This window comes from Sorex araneus, chromosome 4 (assembly GCF_027595985.1).
Source record: "Sorex araneus isolate mSorAra2 chromosome 4, mSorAra2.pri, whole genome shotgun sequence".
Classification (NCBI taxonomy): domain Eukaryota; kingdom Metazoa; phylum Chordata; class Mammalia; order Eulipotyphla; family Soricidae; genus Sorex; species Sorex araneus.
This window is the reverse complement of record NC_073305.1, coordinates 27619971-27640088: the sequence shown is the minus strand read 5'-3', so window position 1 is coordinate 27640088 and position 20118 is coordinate 27619971. Positions and strand designations below refer to the sequence as shown.

At 36.8% G+C, this 20118-nt stretch overlaps 1 protein-coding gene across 1 annotated transcript in view; it reads right to left on the bottom strand.

Annotated features, from left to right (window-relative positions):
- ZCWPW2 (zinc finger CW-type and PWWP domain containing 2) overlaps positions 1–20012 on the bottom strand; it is a 109590-nt gene extending 89578 nt beyond the window's left edge. Inside the window, exons 1-2 of the mRNA XM_055135093.1 lie at positions 19946–20012; positions 7877–7954 (exon numbers count right to left, since the gene is read on the bottom strand). Of these exons, the coding sequence (XP_054991068.1) occupies positions 7877–7954; positions 19946–20012 (145 nt within the window). The remainder of the gene's footprint in view (positions 1–7876; positions 7955–19945) is intronic.
- Between the last annotated feature and the right edge of the window lie 106 nt (positions 20013–20118).

Below are 20118 nucleotides of genomic sequence, written 5' to 3'. Positions count from 1 at the left end.
ACTTGTGAGAACACAAAATTCAGTATTTGGCAATAACAAATCTAACAAGAGTTAAGTGTCCACTTTGAGATCGGATATTTTTTGTTGTTTATTGGGCTATACCCGGCAGTGCAGTGCAAGGTAAGTGTCTTACCTGCTATACTAGCACTCTGGCCTCACAAAAGTTGCTTTTGGTAGGAATGGGAAGATTTATAGCAGTAAGGAAGAGAGAAGATAGTAGCAGTTAATTTAAAATTTATTTCCCAGACAAATGAATCACTGTGAACAACCAAATGAGGCCACAAATATGGAGGAAGCCAGAGGTGTAGGAAACAGGAAAAATCCCTTCTTTTTGGTTTTAAGTATAAGAAGCTTTTGTGTTTTCTAAGAAACCTGAAACACTGATCTATTCTTTCAGAGTTCAGAGTCACACAGTACTGGTTACTAGAAATCCTAGGCATCCATTCGCTCTTTAATGACTGGCAATCTGGCTTCTACAAAACATTCCTTTTAGGCGGCGACCCCCGCCCACAGCAGATAGATACTTAAACCCACCTCCCCCACGTGTGCTTCCCTTTGGACCCTGCTGCGGAGCGAGCATGATGGAAGAGCCCAAGGAAGCGCCCTTGGACTCCAAACAGCCCACTGAACTAATTCCGGCATGGGACCAGAGACCCCACGGTGCGCTGAAACAGTGGGAGCCGGGCATCCCCCAATTCTTTTAACCTCTCTCTCTCTCCACACCTCCCCCCTGAGCACAGCGCAGGATCCGCGGTTTTCCTGAGCGCAAAATGGAGACGCCGAGCCTCTCTCTAGGCTTCTCCATCTTATGAGCACCATAAAAGGGTAAAAGTTTGTAGTGATGTTATTTCTGGTTGTACTTTCCCTGGACTTTATACAGAAACCCAAAACCGCGCGACCTAATGTCATCTTAGCATCAGCAATATGTAATATGTCCCTTTTTAATGGGTCGGACTTTTGTGGGAGATCCTAACAAGAATAGTAAGTCTGTTGCTGAAATATTGAAGGCAATCAAAGTGGTAGCCATCTCTCTAGACTGAACTAAGCTATATCCCCACACCAGCTGAGAAGAAATATCCTTCTTTCTCGGGAAGAAACGCGGCGTGGTGTCAAACATAGTGTGATGTCCATTAAGCAAACAGACCTGGTGGCGTAGGAATGGGATATAAGGGGAAAAATTATGTACATGGAACAGTGGGACGCTGGTGGAATCTCGAGCCGGAGCCGATACCAGCGCAAGCCCTTCGGTTCCAGAAACTGCTTGCAGACACTCGACTAGTCTTATCAACTAAGCCAGAGCCCCACGCCTGCCGATGACGGGAAATAACCATCCTTTTCGGTTTTTTTTCCCCTTGTCAGGCAGCGTGGCGATTACCAAACAGGCGTGAACTCGGTGGCGCGGGGCAAGGGGGAAAAAAGAAAAGTTATGTAACAAACAGCGGGACTTAATATCTTTATATTCTTAGCAGTGGAGAACTATCAAATGCCTCCTTGGCAATAGGACTGCTTTCCTTTTTTGGGGGAAACCCCAACAACGGTAGTGAGTTGTGTGTTGAAACATGGAATGTAATCGAGATAAGGCATAAACGAAGTGGAACTTATCATGTACAAGGGTGGGGACTGGGGAGGTGGGAGGGGGCGGCAGGTATACTGGGGGGGGTTGGTGATGGGAGATGGGCACTGGTGAAGGGAAGGGTGTTTGAGAATTGTATAACCGACATAATCCTGAGAACTATGTAACCCTCCACATGGTGATTCAATAAAATTATTATAAAAAAAATTCCTTTTAAAGGATATTCAAGATTTTCTAATTATCTTATCTAAAAGTATGTTATTACTATACGAGTCTATTGTTTCTAGGAGTTTCTTGGTAGAGGTTTTAGGGTTTTCTAAGTATAATATCATATCATCAGCGAATAGTGAGAGCTTGCCAAAGCATTGTACAAATTCAATGTGATCTCTATAGGGATACCCTTGTCATTCTTCAAAGAAATGGAGCAAATGCTCCTGAAATTCATATGGAACAATAAGCCCCCACGAATAGCTAAAGCAATTCTTGGGAAAAAGAAAATGGCAGGAATCAACCTCCCCAACTTCCAACTCTACTACAAAGTGGTAGTCATTAAAACAGCTTGGTACTGGAACAAAGGCAGAGCGGCAGACCAATGGAACAGGGTTGAATACTCTGACACATCCCCCCAAATATATGACCATCTAATCTTTGATAAGGGAGCAAAAAAGGCGAAGTGGAGCAAGGAAAGCATGTTTAACAAACTGTGCTGGCAAAACTGGACAGCTACATGCAAAAAAATGGGCTTAGACCTCCACCTATCACCATGTACAAAAGTCAGATCAAAATGGATTAAGGACCTCAACATCAGACCAGAATCCCTAAGGTACATTGAAGATAAGGTCGGCAAAACCCTCCACGACATTGAAGCCAAAGGTATCTTCAAAGCTGACACGCCACTGGCCAAGCAAGTGAAAACAGAGATAAATAAATGGGACTATCTCAAACTAAGAAGCTTCTGCACCTCAAGAGAAACAGTGACCAAAGTACAAAGACAATCTACAGAATAGGAAAGGATATTTACGCAGTACCCATCCGATAAAGGGTTGATAACAAGGATATACAATGCACTGGTTGAATTCCACAAGAAGAAAACTGCCAACCCAATCAAAAAATGGGGTGATGAAATGAACAGAAACTTTCCTAAAGAAGAAATCCGAATGGCTCAGAGGCACATGAGAAAATGTTCCACATCACTAATCATCAGGGAAATGCAGATCAAAACAACCATGAGATATCATCTCACACCACAGAGACTGGCCCACATCCCAAAAAACAAAAACAATCGGTGTTGGCATGGATGCGGGGAGAAAGGGACTCTTCTTCACTGCTGGTGGGAATGCCGACTGGTTCAGCCCTTTTGGAAAACAATATGGACGATTCTCAAAAAGTTAGAAATTGAGCTTCCATTTGACCCAGCAATACAATACCACTCCTGGGAATATATCCCAGGGAGGCAAAAAGGTATAGTAAAGATGGCATATGTATTTCTATGTTCATTGCAGCACTGTTTACAATAGCCAGAATCTGGAAAAAACCAGAGTGCCCCAAAACAGATGACTGGTTAAAGAAACTCTGGTACATCTACACAATGGAATACTATGTAGCCGTCCGAAAACATGAAGTCATGAAATCTGCATATAAATGGATCAACATGGAAAGTATCATGTTGAGTGAAATGAGTCAGAAAGAAAGAGACAGACATAGAAAGATTGCACTCATGTGGAATATAATGTAACTGAGAAGTACAAGTTGGCAATGATGCAACTTCTGGCAGATATCTCTCTGGACTTAGTTACTAAAATACAGAAACCCAAAACCGAGAGGCCGCTAAGTGTGGTCACTCGACCTCATACCTCTTCATCCTCAGCAATGGAAAACAAATTATCTAATGCTTCCTTCTCAGCAGGTCTGACTTTAGGGGAGAGACTCTCCAAACAATAATAGTGAGTTTTGTTGAAATATTGAATGCAATCAAAGTGAAAGTAAAGTGAAATTTATTAGTTACACAGGCGGGGGGCTAAGGGTGGGGGGGCTAGGGGTGTGGGGGGGTTAGGGGTGTGGGGGGTGGGGGTGCGGGGTGGAGCTATACTGGGATTCTTGGTGGTGGAATATGTGCACTGGTGAAGGGATGGGTATCCGAGCATTGTATAACTGAGATTTAAACCTGAAGACTTTGTAACTTTCCACATGTTAACTCAATAAAAAATTTTTTTTAATTCTGCAAATAAATAAATAAATAAAATAATAATAAAAGTATGTTATTAAATCTCTGAACATAACTGATTCCTCTACTAGTTTTTCTTTTCCTCTGGTCCCTAAATGTAGGCCTTTTCCAGATTTTACCTTAAAACTTTTTTTTCCTACTTTCTGTTCTTTGTAAATTTCACTAAAGTAGCTTTGCCAGTTTCTCTCCTGGAAATATCTGTTTCAAGTCTCACCTTAACATAATTTTGAAAGCCTACTGGATGTCCCTCAAGCTCCCTGAACTTTTACCAAATTAATTTTAATTTTCCTTCAAAGAGTTTCTCTCCCAATTACTGCTACCGGACTTAAATTTTATTTAGATCAACTTTGAAACTGCCTACTTTCTCATTTATTTGTTTCAAAAATTGCCATAGTATTTTAACTTAAAAAGAATTTAAGGTTTTTACCTCTATTCCAACTGCTATCCTATTCTATTGCTACAAAATTAGTTCATTTTCTCATTAGTTCACTCAGACTTCAATTATAGCCTACAAATCTGTTAGTCTACTTTCTCTCTATTCTCAAATTAATTTTCCAACTAATGACATCAAGTTTATCCTATATACTTTATTTAATGATCCCCTTACTAAAACATATTATTCCCATTGTCAATGTGACTTTTCTTTTTTCTTTCTTCTTTTTTTTTTTTTTTTTTGCTTTTTGGGTCACACCAGGTGATGCACAGGGGTCACTCCTGGCTCTACACTCAGGAATTATCCCTGACAGTACTCAGAGGACCATATGGGATGCTGGGAATCGAACCTGGGTCAACCGCATGTAAGGCAAATGCCCTGCGCACTGTGCTATTGTTCCAGCCCCCGTCTATGTAACTTAAAATAAGGTACCCAATTTCATTATTTTAAATTTCTACCATATAACTCCACAGTGCCTAGTCTGAGTTTTACTACTAGCAGACCTAGATTAAGAACACTGAATAGTTGTTTGACCTTGGGAAAATCATTATTTTCAAACACTATCAAATAAGCATAAAGGGAGGCAACATAAATAATCAAGTTACTTCACTGGATAGTTATAAATTTATCCTACAAGGTACTTACTCTAGAAAGCTTAGTGTGTCCTTATTAATATTTTAGTAGTGAAGGGTTAGGTCATCAGAACCTTGGTAAAACCTTAATTCAAAAATGTTAAATACTTCTAAAGGCAAGTCACATGCCTCTAGAAATTTGTCACTATTATCTATTATGAGGCAACAAATAATAATCAGTCAGTCATCTTAAAAACATATCAACCATTATTTCCCAATGCAGTAGGACTGAGACAACAGAAGCTTTGTCCTACTTTTACACGTCCCCTGCAATTCCCTAATATAATTCACTAGAAGGAGATTTAAAGACTTCAGAATTATTACTTTATTTATCACAGGAGTCAGTTTTACTATAAAAGACTCAATCTTAAATATTTATGCTGTTGGTTTTGTGTTTATTTGGGGTTTCACCCTGTAATACTGGGAACTATTCCTGGTTCTGTGCTCTGATGTCACTTCTGGCAGTGCTTAGGAGATCATGTGGTATTGGGAGTACTGAATCCAAGCCTGCTGCAAGCAAAACATGCCTCAGACATTTGAGTTATCCCTCAGGACCACTATTTTTGCATTTAATAACTAAATCTTTAAGTATAGTCTATGGATAGTGCATTTAATCAATAAAAAGAGAGTTCTTTAGAAAAATATCACCTGGTCTCTTATAAACATATCAGTATAAACAATTTTCAAACTAAGCACTAAATCATTCCCATTTATTTTCTCAACAGATCTTTATTTACTGTTAATTTATTATCATGTGTTATCAAAATTTCAGGTTATAGGGAAACAACAGTGAAAAAAAGGAAGCAAGAATTACTTCCTTGAGATAGTAGAGATAAGAACCAAGAGAATTGCTTCATGGCTGGAAGCCAACCTCACATGCTGGGGGAAAAGGTAGCTGAGATAAGGGGACCTCCAAGTAAAGGATGCTTGGAGGGCTCACTCAGGATGGGAGATGTGTGCTGAAAATACACTAGAAACCCAACACGATGCCCACTTAATATCAGTATTGCAAACCATAACACCCTAAAGGAGAGAGAGAGAGACAGAGAGAGAGAGAGAGAGAGAGAGAGAGAGAGAGAGAGAGAGAGAGAGAGAGAGAGAGAGAGAGAGAGAGAGAGAGAGAGAGAGAAAGGGAATGTGCCTGCCACAGAGGTGGGAGGGGGGATGGGTTGGGGTTGGTGGGAGGGATACTGAGAACACTGGTGGTGGAAAACGGGCACTGGTGGAAGAATGGGTACTCAATCATTGTATGACTGAAATGTAAGCAGGAAAGTTTGTAAGTCTATAACTGTAACTAATGGTGATTCATTAAAAAATTTAAAAATAAAAATAAAAAATAAATAAAGATAAAAAAAGAATTACTTCCTTGAAGGAAGGGAAAGGTAAGTAATTACAAACAAATAAGATAATTTCTAGTGTTGATGTATGCTAAAGGCAACCAGTCTAAGATGATAAAAAAAATGTGCATGATGTTTGGGGAGGAAAATATGGTCAAGATACGCATTAGGGAAAAGTGACATGTAAACTAAAACCGGAAAATTGAAGACAGACTGCACAGGTCCTAGGAAAGGAGAAACTGTAGGTCCATTTGAGAAGCAGAAGTGAGGGTCATGTTATGGATGATAAGTGCATACGGAACTCCCTGTTCAGATGTACTCCCCATCAAAAACTAATGAAAAAGTCCAATGGAAAAATTGTCAAGAGACTCAAAGAGGTACTTCACAAACAGGCAATTCAAATGAGCAAAAATATGAAAATGTTCTCATACTTAAGAGTTGTAAAAGACAGGAGTATGTCCAGTATTTATTTGACCTTGATAGAGCATCAAAAATGTTGCCTCTCCTAGAAAAAATACCACTTTGTGAAGACTGTGCAGCTTAACAACTGTAATATTCTGGTTTCCCCTAAACAAACATCTACATGCTTATACTAGTATTAGTAACTATAATACATCTTCCTGAAATTTCAGTATGTCAACATCAATCACCACACCTTTCAATCTATGATCTGTCTCCATGTTTGAGCTGGTTTTTCTTGCAAGCCTGCATACAAAGTCTGGAAGTAGTTAATGAGATAAAATGCTCAACATCAAAGGATGAAAACAGTAAGGTCTAAGACCAGTTAAAGACAGGTGAAAAGAATAAATGACAGAGAGATAATCCCAACTTCATCATATGCTCATTAAAACACATTTACATTATAAAAATCATATCCATTTTGTAACAGTTTACATCTTCCATATTTCTTTTCTTTTTTCTTTTTTCTTTCTTTTACTTTTTGGGTCACACCCGATGTTGAACAGGAGTTACTCCTGGCTCATGCATTCAGGAATTACTTCTGGTGGTGCTCAGGGGAGCATATGGAATGCTGGGAATCGAACCTGGGTCGGCTGTGTACAAGGCAAACACCCTACTTGCTGTGCTATCACTCCAGCCCTACCACTTCCATATTAACCCCAAGAGGAAACAACTATGGTTAGAATCTGAATGGTGCTTTGACTTTGGAAAATTACCAGCCCACTTTCCAAGTTCTTCTCATATGCCATGCATTCTTCTCCATATCATATATACCTATTTATATATATGAATAATGTAGATTTTATTTGTAGAAATGTTACAACTCGACCTAGAGTGTGTTTGCCCTCTATTTCACTGTGTACTTTTGCATTTAATAAATAGCCTGTCTGAGAAACAATACTATTCATTCTCTAGCATTCTGATTCTTTGAATGAACACTCTTACTTTTAGTAATCAATTTATCTTAGAAACAAAGATATTCTCTTCAGGTTAAATTTGCCCTATTTTCTTTTTTTTAATTAAAAAATTTATTTTAGTTACCATGATTTAAAATACTGTTTGTTAATAACAAAGTCTCATGAATACAGAATCTCAATCCCATACCATCCACCAGAGTGTCTTCCTTCTGCCACTATCTCAGGGTTCACCTTGCCCTATGATTCTTAGTGTATATTTAGCTTTACTAAACTATGTCTAAGCTTTATTTCTCTGACTTACTCTCAAATTCTTTCTTATAGCAGTCAAGAATCTGTACTCCTGAGACAACTAAAGGCTTCAAACTGGACTGGGCTTTTTCTATAATGACAAAACAATGCAAATTAAAGCTACATTAATATGCCACACAAAACCACCAGCAAAGGCAATGTTAAAATGAATAATAATAACAACTCTTGGCAAAGATATTAACAAACATTAATTCTCAGTTACTTTAGGTTGGGTTGCCAAATGTTTAGATAGGCGTACATTTGCTTTCAATTAACTTGAATATGCTTCTAGGTAAATATATAAAATAAACACGTATATTTATCTATATCAATATTTATATACAGAATATTTTAGCAAAAAACTCTGTAAACCAAAACTACAATCAAAAACTGTCAACAACTCAAGAACAGAATACAATAAAGAAAGTGATATATCCATATAGAATATCAAAAAGTAATAAAAATGAACAAACCACCAACACACACCACAAATAATTTCAGAAATACAGTATCTAATGAAAGAAGCAAATCTTCATTACTGTAATTCTATGGCACGAACCAATAAATCTTGAAAACAATTATGTCATAAAATTCTACTTCCTTTACACATTACTTAGAAAACTGCTTTTTATTTAATGTAGTCCCAAAAAAAGCAAGAAAAATTCACTTAGAGCAAAATTCTTTTCTATTTTTACTCACTATAACCCTAACAATTAAAATAATGTACCAAAGAGAAACAACTGACTATACTATAATCACAACTTTAGAACTATAGTGGCAGTGTATTCCAGACACACATCATTTCCTACTCTATGCTAAAATTCTGATATCATTTCCTATGAAAATGTGAAACAAGGTAAATTCAATAATCTGAACATAATTCTATCCTCTATACATGTTGATGGCAGTAAAAAAACTAAAGTTTTAATGATAAAGTGAAACAGCATGTGAAAAAAACCTATATCTGGTCAGGGATTGGTACACAGACTATAACAAATGTTTGAGTTTCTACTTTTAAATGAGTTACACTTATAGTTAAAGAGAAAATGAAAATGTGCAGAATACAAAATGAGAAGACTTTAATTATTTTGTCTCTCCTTCATGATTATTTTCAAATCAACAAATAATGAACAGATAATTATTTGTTTAAAAGTTAATAAACAATGGTTTAATTTGCTTCTAAATTTTAAAAAGATTTATCTAGGTCAGAGAATTAGTTGAACATGTAAGAGTGCAAGATTTGCTAGAGAAGGCCTTGGCTCTATCCGTTAAGACCCACATGACCCCTGAGTACCACAGTGAGTAAATCTTCCCCCCACCCTAAACACAGAGCCAGTAGTAGCCCCTGAGTACTCTCAGGTGTGCCCCCCACCCAAACCAAAATAATCTTTTTTTAAAGTTCATTTATTCTTAATTTCTCCATTATGCAAATTTCACTTACTGTTCATCCATTAATCTAGTTAACAAACTATGTCTATATGTCGATCTCAAATTATACTTAATTATTCAACAGAAATTTATTAAGAATCTGTTACCTACGAAAAGGGGCTATATTTATAATTCAGAGACTTTTTTGTTTACAAAAATACTGCTGGAAAGCTTTTAGTTCAGTTCCAAAATGCTTATTATTTTCCTTTCTCTAGTAATAAGGATAACTGATAATCTAACTGATAGATTACATGCCAGTAATCTAATAAGTTAGAGATCACTGGCATGTGTAAAGGCTGGTATCTTTTAAGAAACTGTATTTAAGTAATTTTAAGTTTTTTTAAGGGAAATGTGGATAACTAAAAGTTAATAAATTTGGGCTAAATAATCACTTTAAACTTTAGTAACTGATCTATGTGCTTTAGGTCTAATTGGGTTGTTATGAATATCCCAGTTTCAGTATATTGATATTTGTAGGATTAAAACAGTTCCAACAAAAATAATTAAGTTCTTAATACAATTTATGAAATGATGGTGTCATAAATGCAGAATTATATTCACAAAATAAATATAGAGAGCACTATATTTTAAATCCTCTCAGTTATTTAAAACATCCTTTATGTTCTCATTTTCAATTGACACCTAAGCTATATGGTCATAAAAGTCACACAGTTGATTTGCTTTCAGGCAATCTTTCTCTTCAAAACAGTCTTTATTTAAGTTGGTCACATTCTTTAAACCACGAAACATAAAAACATATTTGCAGGGAGGGGTGGGGAGGGAAAACCACAAGTTAACCTAATTATAGCATTTCAACTTGTCAGTCAAAATGATTTATATGACATTTTCCCTCATTATAGAAATGAATGCCCTAATTCTAATAAAGAGTGATAACTTTCTTACTCTGGATCTAGTAATTACAAAATTACTGTTTTATGAATCATTACACAAATATTAAGACAAATCAATCTTTCTAAAGAGTATTAAAATGAGAATGTAAATGGTGGTAATTTTAAATTGCATAATGCAAAATGTAGAAATGCTTCAACATACACTTCTAAATTTGTAGATGAAATGTCACACTGAGAACAGAAATAAGTTAGATTCTTAATGCAAAGAAATAAATCAAATTATCTAAAACAATCTCAAATAAAACACAAAAATATCTTTAGCGATTTCAGTATTGAAAAAATATTGTGATAATTACTGTTAACTTCATCAAGCTGTCAAAATAGATAGTTAAGATATAAATTTATTTTGAGTCTCAAAACTAAAATGCTTAGATTATACATGTAATTATATGGGAAACTTCAATTCTGTTCAAGACTACAGACTTATTTATCTTATTTTTTCTTTTTTTAAAGAAAATTGACGTTAAAGTCTGAAGAGAAATATAAATGCAGATAAAAAGAATGGGTTGACGAGTCATTACCAGGCATAGATGATTTCAATAAGTATTGAGAGAGAAACTGGATATATATATATATATATATACACACATATATATATGTGTGTGTGTGTGTGTATAATATATATATATAGTCACAGGAAATAGAACCCTAAAAGCATCAACATTGACTATCTAAAGAAAATTCCAGAGTAGAGATAAGTGAATCTTCCAGAAGTGAATCTTCCAGAAGATCTTTATCACTCAGAAAGAGGCAGTCCAGAGTTTCTTACCAGGCCCCCAAACTCCGTCCCTCTCTCCCTGCAAAATGAGAAAAGTCTTTCCAAAGAACTTTTTAAAAGATGTAACTGGAAAAAATAATGGCTCTTTGTCTTTATTTTGATAAAACAAAGGAAAAGACTTCTTAAGCTTCCAGGTCATTTACTCCGAGATAATTAAAATAAACAAAGATAAGTGAATAAGCCAGGAGCAAAGCCATGAGCAGAAAAAAATTGACCCAGTTTTCCGTTGTAAGTGGGAGGCCCAAAGGGCAAATACATAAATAGCAAAAATAATTCATCATCTATCTAGAGTTATATAGCTAGAGTGACTGATTTTGTCTCGCAACAAATCATTAACTTTTGTTTCTAGGCACAGAGCACAGAGTCATGAATGAAACACACAAGATCCTTGATTATAATATAAATTTACAATGTAAGTTATACAAAGCCCAGTGAAATAAAATAATAATGCCAGCATGGCAAAAGTTTAAGAATATAATGATCAAACTAAAAATAGGGCCCTGAAAATAATTTAAGAAAATATAATATATTCCATTAATGTAACAGAAATTAGAAAACTTTAAGTAATAAAATAATAAAGTATGCTTCTTTCTTATGTCAAAAACATGTGAGGCAAAACTTCAATGAAACAAAAATCAAATACATCAAAGTTACTATTTAGTTATGGACTAAACAAAACCATGGTGTGACTTCGAGTAATTATCGGTATAAATCACTTTGACATTGGAAATTTTTTTTATTTCAAAACATTCGACTTATAATTTTAAAAGGATATCTCCACAGACTATATAACACCTTTCATAATGTCTTGAATTAAATTTTTCTTACCATTTTAACAAGTGTCAGTACAACTTTTCTTAAAACATATTATAATAAAATCAAGCTAAGATACTGATATCTAATAATTGAAGTAGCAAATCTTACACAGTTCATTACATAAATATGTATATTTATAAGCACTAATCTGAGAAATTCAAAGTTCAATTGTTATGACTGTTTTACATTTAAGACATTTATAACCAACTTTGTGACTATTTTAAAAACATAAAGTATATAAATTATGTATTAGCAGTTGAATTATCACAAATTATATTACTCACAGAATCAGCAACTATTTCAAATAATAAAGCATAAACAATCTCTTACAAATCTTTTGTGTCTTCTTTCCCCAAAGTAATCATTGTTCCACTAAAAATAATGCCTAAGTGCAGTGCCAAGAGTAAGCCCTGAACACGGCCGGGTATGGCGCAAAAACCAGAAAAACAATATTTTTTCTAAAACAGTTTACTGTTCTGAACTTCCTTCTAAGTACTGCTTTCACTACATTCCAATGGTTTGGATTGGCTGTGTTTTATTTTATTTATTTATTTATTTTTAAAATTTATTTTATTGAATCACCATGTGGAAAGTTACAAAGTTCTCAGGCTATGTCTCAGTTATACAATGCACAAACACCCGTCCCTTCACCAGTGCCCATATTCCACCACCAATAATAAAAAAAAAACAGTATACATACCACCCCTCACCCTCCAACCCCCCCCCCCCCGCGTAACTGATAAATTTCACTTCCTTTTCTCTTTACCTTTATTACATTCCATATTTCAACACAAAACTCACTATCGTAGTTGGAGTTTCAACACAGACTCACTATTTTTGTTGGAATTTATCCCCCAAGAATACAGCCCTATTGACAAGGAAATATTTGATAATTACTAAAATACAGAAATTGTAAACTGCGCGGCCGCAGTATCTCTTCATTCTCATCAGTGGAAAACTAATTAAGTCCAGGGAGATTTAAGTTGGAAATTGAATCATTTCCCTTCCTGGAGCAGCATGGAGCAAAAGCTTAGTTCACAGTCTGGATACATGGTTGCAAGCACTCACTGGAACCCCAAGTCATATAGCTGGCTCTGGCTCCTGCTCGTTCCGCAGCCACTCGGCTGTGCCAGGATTGGCTGTGTTTTAAAGTTTTATCTGTCACATTAAAAAATTTTTCTTTTAACACAGTATTAGTCATTCAAGCATGTGTTGTTCAAATTTCACAGACCTATTAATTTTCTAGTTTTCCTCTGGCTACTGATTTCTAGTTTCTTTCCACGGTGGTCAAAAAGTTTAATGTTTATATTAGTTCAATTATTTTGTGACCTAATATGTATTTTTAATAAATTTTCATATACATTTCAAAAGAATGTGTATCATATATTGCTATTGGCTTTAATTTTCGGTATATGTTTTGTTTTAGTTATAATACTACATAGATTAAAAAAAACTTTTGGTGGGTCACACCTAATAGTGTTTAGGGCTTAGCCCTTGCTCTGTGTGCAGGGAATATTCCTTGCAGTCCTTAGGGGACCATATGTGCTGCCAGGAATTGAACCACGGTCAACACATATATGGCATACACTTTAACTCCAGTACTCTTTGACCTCAAAATGGACCCATCGCCAGTGAACTTCCAAGGACCCCAAAGTCTCTCCCTTCAACCCTTTCCTCCACCCCCAACTCATTCTGTGGATAAATTCTCCTAATTCTCCTATCATGTTTTTTCCTTTGGGCCTTTTTTCTTCTTTATTTTTTTTGCTTCCTTATAGTGAATCTTTAAGTCCCACATGGAAGAGATCATTTTATACCTACCCCTTTCCCTCTGATTGACTTCACTCAACATGATATCCTTTAGTTCCATCCAGGTTACTGCATATTGCATGGTCTTGATTTTTCTTTAAGTTGCATAGTATTACATTATATATAGCACTGTCTGTAGCAGTCATCCCTTGTTCATCAATTTGCTCCAGCTGGCACCAGTAATGTTTCCATTTTGAGATGTGTTACTGTTAAACAGTAACAGTAACATTATGTATCACTGTTTCACTGTCATTCCGGTTGTTCATGGATTTGCTGGAGCATGCACCAGTAGTACCAGTAACGTCTCCTTTCGTCCTAGCCCTGAGATTTTAGCAGCCTCTCTTTACTCATCCTTCCCAATGGTGCCACATTGGAGGCTCTTTCAGGGTCAGGGGAATGAGACCCATCATTGTTACTGTTTTTGGTATATCGAATACGCCACGGGGAGCTTACCATAAATTCTTGATCCATTCACCTGTAGTTGGGCATTTGGATTTTTTCCAAATCTTAGCTATTGTACTGTGACGATGAGCACAGGTATGCATATATCCTTTCAAATGAATGGTTTTGTGTTTAGGGAATAGATGCCATGAAGTGGTATCACTGGATTGTATGGGAGTTCTAATCCTATTTTTGCACAGATCTCCACATTGCTTTCTATACAGGCTGAAACAGGTGATACTCCCAACAACGTGAATAGGGTTGCTTTCCCCCAACAGCCCACTAACACTGACTATTTCCAAATCTTTTGATATGGGCCATTCATCGGGCATGATGACAACTCATCGTTGTTTTGATTTGTAACCTAATTGTGACAATCAGCATTTTCATATGCCTGTTGGTTATCCATATATTTCCTTTGGAAAAATGTCTTTTAATCTCCTCACCCTATTTGTGAATGGGGTTGTTGGATTTTTTTTAGTTTTGTGAGTGGTGGATAGATCTTTGAATATCAGCCTTTTGTCTGATGTACTGTGTGTACAAACATTATATACCATTCAGTAAAGTGTCTTTTTATTAGAGCTTGGGTTTCTTTAGATGTGCAAAAGCTTTCTAAACTGATTTAGTCCCATTTGTTTATTTTTAGATATTTTTGTTGTCTTTTCCACCAAAGTCAATCTCATTGAATACTCCTCTGCCGTCAATTTTCTGAATAGTTCTTGCATTGTTTCCATTAATGTATTTTATGGACTTTGGTCTAATCTCTCTAATCCACTTTGAGTTAAGTTTTGTGAAAGGTGTGAGGCACATTCTAATTTCATTTTTTTCACATGTGGCTATCCAGTTTTCCCAGACTTATTAAAGAGATTTTCTTTGCTCCACTTCATACATTTAGCTCCTTTGTCATAGATGAACTGTCCATAAGTCTAGGGGTAACTCAGGACTCTTGATTCTGTTTCAAGTCTGCATGTTTCTCATTATTTCAATACCATACAGTTTTGATCACTACGGCTTTGTAGAATAGTTCAAAGTCGGGAAAGGCAATACCTCCCATCTTTCCTTCCGGCCCTTATGAATGCTTTTGCTATTTGAAGGGAGTTCTATGGTTCCATACAAATTTCAGTAGAATTTTCCATGTCTTTAAGAAAAGTCATTGTAATTTTGTTTTTTAGCCAAACCCAACTATTTTGAAAGCTTACTCTTAGTTTTGAACTCAGGGATTACTCCGGATGGTGCTGGGGAGATCATATGGGTTCCCAGGGAATCAGACCCATGTTGTTTCTGTGCAAGGCAAGCACCCTAACTGCTATATTCTCTCTGGCCAAAATTCATTGAAATTTTAATGAGTATTTAATTGAATCTGTATAGTACTTAGGGTGGGATAGTCATTTTAACAATGTAAATTCTTCCAGTCTATGAACAAAGAATGTTTTTCCATTTCTCTTGTCTCCTATTTCTATAAGCAGTGATTTAGTTTTCACTGTAAGTTGTTCACCTCCCTTGTTAACTTCTTATGTATCTGACATTTCTGGGTGCTATTTTGAAAAGGATAGTCTAATTTTTTCTAGTTCATTATTTGTATACAGGAATGTCACAGATACAAGTGGAAATTCTCAAAGAAATTCAGAATATCAATACTTGGTGTTAAACTGAGAGTGGATTTTGTTTATGAAAATGAAATGCTTTTACTCTAAAGACAGGAAGTTATTTTACTCTGTTTAAATAATTTTGTCACAGCTACCACAACCAGCTATTATCTGGACCTCATATTTCTATAGTGATTAAGTTTCCTTAATATCCCTTAAATATCCAGTTGTCTAAGAACCACATATTTAATAATCATTTCCCATCATTCCTTGTGATGTCACATTGGTCTTTGTTCCCTTTTTGGCACAGAATTCCTCGATTTTTCCAAAATGATGAGACAGGTTATGAAAATGAGTAATTTTTATAGATACCAAAGTAAGGACACTAGATGCCTAGTAGATATATATATGTATATATATATGTGTGTGTGTATGTATATACACATATACACACACACATATATATACACATATACATATATATCTCATATCTCTATCACTGTATCACTGTATCACTGTCATCCGGTTGCTCATCAATTTGCTTGGTGGGCACGAGTAATGCCTCCATTGCGAGACTTGTTGTTACTGTTTTTGGAATATCAAATATGCCATGGGTAGCTTGCTGGGCTCTGCCATGTGGGCAGGATACTCTCGGTAGCTTGCCAGGCTCTCAAAGAGGGGCAGAGGAATTGAACTCGTATCTCTATATGATATATATGTAATCTCTTTCTTTTTATTTTTCTTTCTTCCCTCACTCTCCCTCCTTCAGTCCCTTCCTTTCTTTTGTTTTTGGGCCACACCCTGCAATGCTCTGGGCTGACACTTGGCTCTAGCTCATGGGTCACTGCTGGCAGGCCTCAGGGGATCTATGGGATGGCAGAGATTGAACAAGGATCATTCAAATGCAAAACGCCCTAACCACTCTGGTCATAATCTGATCATTTCTAAATTGTATATATATATATATATATATTTTTTTTTTTTTTAGTAGATTGACTATCTAGAAAGTAAAATGACTCTTTTGGCAGCTTTAGCTGACTCATTAAAACATAAAGGGAGTAGGTCATAGTACTCAGATTTATAGCCATCAAATAAATAGGCAATTTGTAATGAATTTGATAGGGGTGCAAATTTGCAGGATTGAGCTTCCATCTATGGGATCTGACGCTATCTCTAGGTATAATGTTCTTGGTACCTCAGCAGGTAACCAAGTTGGTGTCAGAATTATTTTATTGTGTGGGAAGACCACACATCACTGCTGGGGTCAGAATTACATTCTTTATGGTCACTTTCATTCACTATAAAGTATACCTCTATACAAAATCTATTCTACACAAAAAAGGGTAGCTTGGGTCCTATGATTTTCTTCATATACCCTATTTGCCAATATTTTCAAAGTAACTTCTTTGAGATTTTTACTTTATTTGAATTTAATCTATAAGTTACACTAAAAAGGACTGACATCTTCAACATATTGTTTTTATGCCCATTAATATGGACTGCATCTCCATAAACAGTAACAAGTCTCACAATGGAGACGCTACTGGTGCCTGCTTGAGCAACAGGATGACAGTGATACAGTGATATAGTGTCTCCATATATTGCATTCACAGGTTTTATATGTCAGTTTTAGTTTTTAAATAAAGCTTTTAAGTATAACTATTAGATTTACAATTATGTATTCCACTAGGGGGTTACTAATATAAATGATATTGACTTGAAATGTGAAAGTCATTTGTTCTTTACTAGTTTGAGGGGAAGTGGTGGATTTTTTATAAATTTTGTACTTCTAAACCTGAAATATTCTCTTATTAATTCAATTAATTTCTGTTGCTTTTTAAAAAGAAAAAAGACTACAGATGCCACATTCTGTAAACAGAAATTTGCTTCTTTTCCATCTATAGTTTTTAATTCCTTTGTACATTGCAATATTGAGTTGTTTTAGTAACGTTGGAAAGGAATAGTAAGAAATATCTTTGTTTTTTATGTTATCTTTGTGGAAAAGTATCAAGGTTTTGGATTGAAGAACTAGTACAAATGGTAAGGTACTTTCCTTGAATACAGCTGACCTGAGTTCGATTCCTACTACCACAGAAGGGCCCTAGAGTATGCACATAGCCAAGGGTATGTCCTGAGCACAGAGTCAGGAGTAAACCATGAGTGAGGCTGGGTGTTTATATGCATTCACTTGAAAACCACATGAATTAGTGCTCTTTTCAGAGTCAGAAACTTAGTACTACTTTTTTCCTTGAACAACATGCTTTGTGCTTGAAAATATTTTAAATTGAACATATTATCCATTTATTCTGCAGCAATAAAAATGAACAAAGTGCCCAAAAAGATAAATCCCAAAACTTTTTATTGTTGTAATATTAGATTACTAGAACACTACTAATCAAATATATTATAAATTATTATGAAATTTCAGATGTCAACCTTTTGTGAAATATATTTCATAAAAAATGGATACTGCCTTCCCATAATTCCCAGTTAGGCTATGTATTTACTGTATATTGTTTCTTGCTAGAAATAGGGTTGTTTCTATGAGTTTCATGATTTACTCATCAGGGATCACACCTGGAGGGACTGGGGGACCAAAAAGTTGCCAAGAGTCAAATCTGGGTCTTCTGTGTACAAGGCACATGTCACACCCACTGTACTATCTCTCAGGATCCTATTTTTATTTTTATGATTTGTATAAGGTTTCGCTAACTCCTTCAAAACCAAGAACTAGCAATTGCACTGAATACCAGGATACAGATCAGGAAGTTATAACCAAGACAGTAGACCAATGGTCTGCCCTTTCTATTGGATATGCATTCTCAAGTTTACAGATCGCTGCTTTAAAATTTAGCACTCATGCTTGGATATAGTAACAAAAGAAGATTCAGTAGTTTACAATCTTTTGCATATGTTTTCTTAGTTACTGGTATGTTTGTGTGAGATGAGACATGAGCAGAAAAGGGGAAAATTGACTGCAGATACCAGCTTATTTTGGCTTGGGCATTATTTTGAATTTGCTCTTTATCTCTACACTAAAACCATTCCTTTATCCTAAAACTCATAACCCAGACATGGGAAAAGAGAAAAGGTTTTGAAATATGATGAAGAACTGGTACTAAAGTTATTTATTAGTATGAGAAAACAGTTATTTTAACTGATGAGTTTTGGCACCAACTCTTTCACTGCCTTAATGAGCCACACAGCTTCCAAGAGTGTATTGAGGTCCAGCGCTTGCCTAGCATAGGGCTGCAACCAGAATTCAACCTCGGTTGCTTCAGCACTGAGAGGAGTGATCCTGAGCACAGAGTCAGAAATAAGTCCTGAGTAGCGCCAGGTGTGGCTCCCAAATAGAAGAATCTACCTTAGGAGCCGGAGATTGTACAAAGATTGAAGCGCTTGCCTTGAACGCCACCTACCCAGCATCGCCAGGAGTGATCCCTGAGCACAGAGCCAGGAGTAAGTAATCCCTGAGCACTGATGCGTGTGGCCAAAATACCTTCTCGTGACACTCTCCCCACCCCCTCCAAATTACCTTAGAACACCCTATTTCTAAAGATTCTATTATCTTCTAGCCCAGTCTGCTTTATTAGACCTCAATCCCATGAGGGCCACACCCAGCAGTGCAGCACGCAGGGGTCTTAGGGGTCACATAGGGTGCCTTGGGCAGAACCTTGGGCTTCCCACAAATAAGGATTTCTTTGAGTCACATCCCTGGCCCTGGTGGTGGAGTTTTCATTAGATCAAGTACAGCGTGCACTAATAAAGCCGTCAGTAGAAACTTCTTTGGAAACTGACACAAACCTGTCCGCGGGTACAGCCGGTTGGAAAGGTGAAATTTAAAAGGGGCGTGTAAAACCATCTTCCCACAGGACCACTTACTTAACAGTATTAAAGCCCTCGGTGGCTTAGAATACACTCCGAAAAGGGCTGGGAGGCATCTGCCGACAGTAGGTGGTTGGTTCATGAGGATAAATTCCCTTGAACTGCCATTCTCTCATTTATTCATCTACGCAAAATTTGATCTTGAACTTGAGGGGGTCCTGTCCGGTTGCGCGCCCCGACCGCCCCCCCCCCCACCCACCCACCCAAATAAGGAAATCCACCAGTTAGGCAAAGCGGTAACAGGTTGGAGACAACCGGACACAATCTCCAAACCCCAAATCTCTGCGTTCCCAGGGTTCACAGCAGTGCGGAGAGACGCTGTGTGTGTGTGTGTGTGTGTGTGTGTGTATGTGTGTGTGTGTGTGTGTGTCGCGGCGTGTGTGTCAGACACGGTGTGTCTGTGGTGCTTGTGTGTCAAGAAGCACTCCCACCTCCCCGCCCAGCGCTCAACGTCACGCTGTCCGGGTCCGGGACGACCGCGAGGCGACAGCGCTGCATAACCGGCCGGGGCGCTCCAAAGCAGCGCCCGCACCCACCACACGAGCTGGAGGCCCCCTCACTAGGAAAAGGACACGCGTGACAGTCACCCTGCGGGAAGCCTTGG